The following is a 6,362-nucleotide window of genomic DNA, read 5'->3' as shown; positions in this document are numbered from 1 at the left end:
GCGGCACAGTCAGTGCTGTCCGAGCTGGAAGATCTTTTTTAAGAGTTGTGTTAATACATAATAAACTATCTGAAAAGTAAACGGAATTCAATTTATAAGTTTAATATATAATATGTAAATTATTAATAATATTTATATTATTAATAGCATTATACAATATGTTTTTATTTAATTTTTACATCTTTAAATTCCCCTCTGTAATTGCTGAAGCTTTATTTCCGTAAACAAATAATGTAATAAGGTATAATAAATATTACAGATTCTGCAAAATGTTTGTTTATTTTGATTATTTATGACGGAATCTGTTGAATTAATATATGTGTTCCTCGTTAATTACTCATTTCTCTGTTATCTTAAACAAACTGATGACGTTTTTACAATGTGCTAATGTAATATTTGTTGTTTTTATGAATTGATTTCAATAAACTAAATGTTAAATACAGCAAATTTAAACTAAACTGATATGGGTTTTAATATGAAATGCATATTTATATTTAAATAAAAAGATTTAATATAAATTTATGATGTATGCAAGTCATCTTTTCTTGAATAAATTATTGAAGACTTGGAGAACTAACTTATTTTTATGTATATTTTAAAAGTCATTTGAAACAGTATTTTTTATCAAATGCATAAGTTTCAGATGATAATAATAATAATTAAATAAAATCATTAAAACATTATTTATCTATTATACGTCTATATAAATAAAGTAAAAAGTTATATATTTTATTCCTATATTTCGCTATATAATATGAATAGCAAAATGACATATCTGCAAAATAATGTATTTAGAACTAAAGTAAAATTAATTTAATACAATATGAAATTTATAAAACTATATATTTTAAATTAGAAAAGGAAATACAGTTGGCCAAGCTAAGCCTCTTTTCTTATTAGGTTTTTATTTAGTAAGTTTTCTTTTCGTTTCTTATTAGGTTTTTACTTAGTTTCTATAAGCCTCACATTTCAAGGAACTGTAATTTAAGGTAAATTAATATATTTAATTTATTCTTTATTTTTTACTTATTTATTATTGAAATCCCTTAATTTCAAGCTTTATATAGCCAAACCCTCATCTCCATCAGACCAGTTGAAGCCCATGTTCGGTGCCCATTCGCTGGTTCGTTCATACAAAATTGGACTGATTGGAAACAAGTTGGCTTCCTTTGTTCGATGCAACTGAGGTCCCTACGGGGATGGAGTGGGCGAGGGAGGGACTGCTGAGGCGTTCAGTGGGTGGTGGGTGGGTGGAGTGAGCAGCAGGTAAGCTGTATTTGCCCTCGGCTGGTCGTTGCCTGATGTTTGAGTGCATTACTACAGCTGTTTTGTTTATACGCGAACGTTGCGTCTCTTTTCTCAGGGCCCAAACTATTCCGAGTTTGCGGTTTGTGCTTTTTATGGTCTGCCTGTTGTTGTTGTTTTTTTGGTTAGTGTTGCCGCTGCTGCTGTGTTGTTCTGCCAGCTACTGTGTTGTCTTTGTTGCCTCTTCTTCGGCGGATGGTGGCAAGTTGTTAAGTTAAATATTTACCCACAGCTGCGCTCCGCTGATCTTTCGCCTGGAGAATATCCCAATCCGAAGACGAAGCCGAATTCGAATCTAAAGAGTGTAGAGGGAAGAGGGAAGATTGGAGAACGGAGAACACAGAACTTGTTGGCAGCCCTTCTTCATATGACCATATCGGGTGCTGGATCTGTCGTTGTCATCATAAGAGTGCTACTGCGAGCCACACTCGAAAAATGCCAACAAGTCTATGTCTTTCCGTAGAAATATTTCTGAAATATAGAAAATTTAAATATCATAATTCAATCTCTAGAAAAATAAGATCTTTTTCTCACTAAACTTTTTATATTACTTTGAATATTTCTTCAAAATTCCCCACATTTCTTCCATGTGCATTTGCCTTGTACTATTAGGCATGGCCCGTGGACTAGCTGCCCGGGAGCTGAGCACATTGGACATGTCAAAAGGATTTGCGCCTGCGCTGTGAGAGATCCCAGGCTCAGGCATTCGGCGGAGTATCCCATAAACTGGTTGCACATTCCCTGGCTGAGGTATAAAAAAACACAAACCTGGTCATAAATCGAACAATGTGCCAGCCATTGACAGTTCGCTTAGCGACCCAAGGGTCTGGTCTTCTCTCTTGTTATTATTTTTATTATTTGTGACGGAGTCTGGCTTTGGGTTGCCTCCGTGGCGTGTATCACAATTTATTGGGCTATTAGTTGCCACTTGAGTGGGGACTTTGGGGATCGCAAGGGAACACCCACGCTGCGTTCCCAAATCGTATTCAAATAAAGCATAAAAGCTGATAACAAAGGCCTGGAACCCCGCTCAGACAATTAACTGATAACAATTCATTAGCATTTCGTGTGGGTCTCGATCTTCGTCGATCGTCATCATCGTCATTATCGCTTCCATCATCATCATCGGTTGCAGTGTCTATTCATGGGGTGTTTAGGTAATTTGACAGCCGTTTGATGAGACCCCAGAAGATGCAGCCAAATTGTATCTTCTTTAATGACTCAGGTGGGTGGGATCGTGGAATCGATTTTGGTATAGACAATCTGGTTTAATGGGGACTAGAAAAATGCATGCTTTTAGTTGATTTTTAAACAAAAAATATATACAATTTTATGCTAAAGTAATAATACTATGGAAACACTCAGTAAAACTTCGGAGTCTTCAATTTTCAAAGTAAACTGTAAAGGTTAGTAGATTCAAAAATTTTTTACATTAAATTAAGACATATTTTTTTATAAATATTTAATGTAACTCTATAATTTCACACGGGTTCTAAAATTGATATTTATTGATCTTGATATTTTTTATTGGTGATAAATAATTTGAAAACCGTTTTATGAGCAAAAAGCAGCTAAATTATATCTTTATTTAATAGGTCAAGTGGGTGTATTCAAGAAATCGATTTAGCCATAGAAAATCTAGATCAATGAAAAGTAGGAAGAGGTATACCATAAATATATTAACGTATAAGAGATAAAATCAATAGAAAAAAGCCAATAAAATGTTGATGTCCCTGGAAATTAGTTTATAATAAAATATATAACCAATAATAAAATGTTATAAATATTATTTACATCAAAAGTTAAATATTTGATTATGTTTGTAAACATTTTTATCAATAATAATCTTCAGATAACAATTTAAGCCGTTGATTAAAATATTTACAAGTTCATAAATATTCTTAAAGTAATTGTTAAATAAAAATTGGAACATAAGTTCACTAATACTTTGATAATGTAAACCAAATACTTAATTACCATTTCCCAAAATATTTTCAAGTTTATTATTTTACCAATTTTGATATAACAAAATAAATACCTTTTAAATTACCCAATATAAAAATTATTGGTAAATATTCCTTCAAAACACAACAATTAAGAAACAAAGACATTAAGGCTAATATCTCTTTTATGCTCATATAAAATCTAACATAAATTCAAGACTCGAATTGCACTCCATCTGATGGCATCGGTGTGTCAGCAAATTTGTTTGATTCTTGGTAAAATCGTAACTTTGCGCCCTGTCAGGCATTATCCATGCCTTGCATCTGGGTTGGTTTTGGATTGGCTTTTCGAATTGGAATTGGAATCGGAGTCAGTCCCGGGGGCTGGGTCGCCAGATCATGCCTCAATTTGGGGCAATGTGTGGTGCAGTCTTACTTGGCAGGGGGGGAAACCCGGTGAGGAATTTCTGACTGCGACCATAAATTGCCAACGAATGTGTCAAGCTCGTGGCGAAAAATTTTCCAAACAAATTCACTGAAATGTTCTTTTGACACTGTCAACCCCCCCGTATACGCCCATAATTTATATGATCACGCTGACGGAAGCGCACGAATTGCCATGGCGAATCGCAAATTGTACAAACAAAAGCTAAATAGCTAACAAATCGGAAAACTGGCAAACTTGAAATAATCAAATGATGAGCCGGGCGAGCAATCTATCGTCGAGTGGCGACCTTGAGGCCTTATTAAGCCGTAACTTCCAGGTTGCTAAGGATAAGCAGCCACTAATGATGAGGCATTGATCATGCTTAGCATGGCTTTGGGGTATGATTAAAATTCTACTGATTAAAGCAATGATTGCTAAGGTGTCTAAATTCCAGAGAAAATGAAAATATAAATCAGCAATCGATCACTCAATACTCAAATTTTCATAAACACAACAGCTTGTCCCACATTTGTTGTATTTCAAAATTTATTCCGGACCTAGACAATCAGACCCAAAATGCAGTTGGCATTCTGGAAGAGCACTGCAAAGGAAGACCAGCTCGAACAGATAACGCCCATCTGGAAGGATTTGAATGCAACATTCGTGACGTAAGAGGGGGAATATTGAAATATAAAAGTTTTAATATCCTGTATTCGGTTTAGTGTCCTCAATTGGAGCTGGCTCATCTACACCATCGCCCTGCTGATGATCTCCGTGTGCTGCTATTATGCCTACCGTGATCGCTGCCGCCGGACGGAGACTATGCGACGTCGCCGGGTGGTTCAGCATGCCGAGAATCGGTATGAATATAAAATTTTTATTCCAATTATCTGATTAATATTTCCCTTATTTATTTTTTCTTAGGCCCCCGCAAAAGCGGCGACCGAATGCTGCCTATCGTGATCACCAGATCTATCGCTATATCATCCTGAGCCTTGCCAAATACATGCGGAATCCGGAGGTCATTCGTCCGTTCATCGACCACATGGAAAAGCTTTATCCCCCCAGGCATTCTCTGGCTGATCAGAAGCAAATGGACGAGCTCTCGGCGAGTGTGAACGATGCAGAGCCAAGCGTGGGCGAGGATTGAGGGATCGAAGGGTTCAAAATCAAGGACAGCATCAGCTTCCACCGAAATTGTTGGTACAATCGAATATGCCTCATCGTTTAGATAATAATATCAGAAGGTATTTTTTTTTTAGATACAAATTTGGTAAACTAAGCTAATATGAATGAACTTTGCACAAAATTTAAACTTTTTGAAATTGTAAATATTTAATAAAAAAGAAGAGAAAGGAGGGAAAGAAAAGGGATATAATTTGTACTTTAAATAACGATAAAAGTAATTAAATTAAAATTTAAAATTAGGCTTCAACAAAACTAAAGGAGAATACCTCTTTACAAACTTAAAATAAAAGTGACCTCAGAAAATCTATGAAATCAAATATATTTATTTATTTATTATTATTTTTGGTGAGTTTTTGTATATTTTATAAGTATTCTGGTTATGTTATTAAATTTATTTTAATGTGTTTTTGTGTACTTTTTGGTGTGTGTTTGGGGTATATCTTAAGAGTATTTTGTTGAATTCTTAACCCATGAATTACTCGAAATAATCTTTTATTAATTCATGGGTAATTCATCATTTAAGTGATTCATTTATGGGTAAATCTCCGGTGAATTAAAATGTGAATTGATGGTTAGATTAACGGGTTCATAGGCGAATTCATGGGTGACTTTATGGGTAGTTATTAATTAGTAAAATAACTTTCTGGCTTAAAATCTACAAAGCTTAATTTTATAGTCAATTTTTAAGTCTTAATTATTTCCTCATCCTTTTAAAACATATATTCTGCATAAATAGCATATAAAATATCTTTAAATACATGATTTTCGAACCCTTCTCATAGTTATCCCAAAAAAACTTTCAAAAACCTTAAAAAAATAATTAAATAAACCCTGAGAAAGTGCACAAACTAATTATTTGAACCAGGCTTTCAGCCTGAGCACTCCCAGTGCATGCGCAGTGGCCGGGACTCTTGGCGGCGGTGCCTAAAAATATGCAGTGCTATTTTTACCTGCCACAAATATAAACAAACTCGAATGCCATGTGCGTCGCGGAGCTTTCAGCTGGCGGCAGAGCGTGGCCCAAAAAGTAGGCGAAAGCTTGCGCTCTTTCCTGTTGCTTGTTGTTGCGGCTTTCCAGCTAAAAGGGGCGCTCTCTCGCAGGCTCTCTCTCTTGGCCAAGTTCTCGGGGCGTTAGCAGCAGTGTTGCCAGTTTAGCTTATTGTAAGCTAAGTTGTAGGATATTTAAAACTGGAAAAGTTTGTAAAATTTGAATCTTATAGCTTGAAATATTGCTTTTTTTCAAATTCATCTAGAATATTCCAGCTTTGATAGTATTTGCGAATTTAAAAGTTTGTTTTGTAAGAAAAATATGCATGAAAATACCGGAGCTTGTCCTTTTTTATCTATATTATATGATCTTGAATTTATTTCTAATCTATAGTGTCATAGAAGATCTATGTACATGTAGATGTTGGCTGAAGTGTTACCCCCAATCAATCAATTTGGAGTGGGAAATGTTGCCATAAGTACACCTTTCCCGAAAAATACTTCAGGCTTCT

The 6,362-nt window shown here is 34.9% G+C and overlaps 1 protein-coding gene across 1 annotated transcript; it reads left to right on the top strand.

Moving 5' to 3' along the window:
- Window positions 1-4,156: 4,156 nt before the first annotated feature.
- On the top strand, window positions 4,157-5,202 carry LOC108078666 (uncharacterized). Its single transcript, XM_017172597.3, has 3 exons — window positions 4,157-4,343; window positions 4,398-4,535; window positions 4,600-5,202. The coding sequence occupies exons 1-3, from the start codon at window positions 4,252-4,254 to the stop codon at window positions 4,823-4,825; spliced, it is 456 nt and encodes a 151-aa protein (XP_017028086.1). The 5' UTR covers window positions 4,157-4,251; the 3' UTR covers window positions 4,826-5,202.
- The last annotated feature ends 1,160 nt before the right edge of the window (window positions 5,203-6,362 follow it).

The sequence above is a fragment of the Drosophila kikkawai genome, chromosome 3L, assembly GCF_030179895.1.
Source record: "Drosophila kikkawai strain 14028-0561.14 chromosome 3L, DkikHiC1v2, whole genome shotgun sequence".
Lineage (NCBI taxonomy): Eukaryota > Metazoa > Arthropoda > Insecta > Diptera > Drosophilidae > Drosophila > Drosophila kikkawai.
The sequence above is the reverse complement of the archived record's forward strand: the minus strand, read 5'-3'. Positions and strand labels throughout refer to the sequence as shown.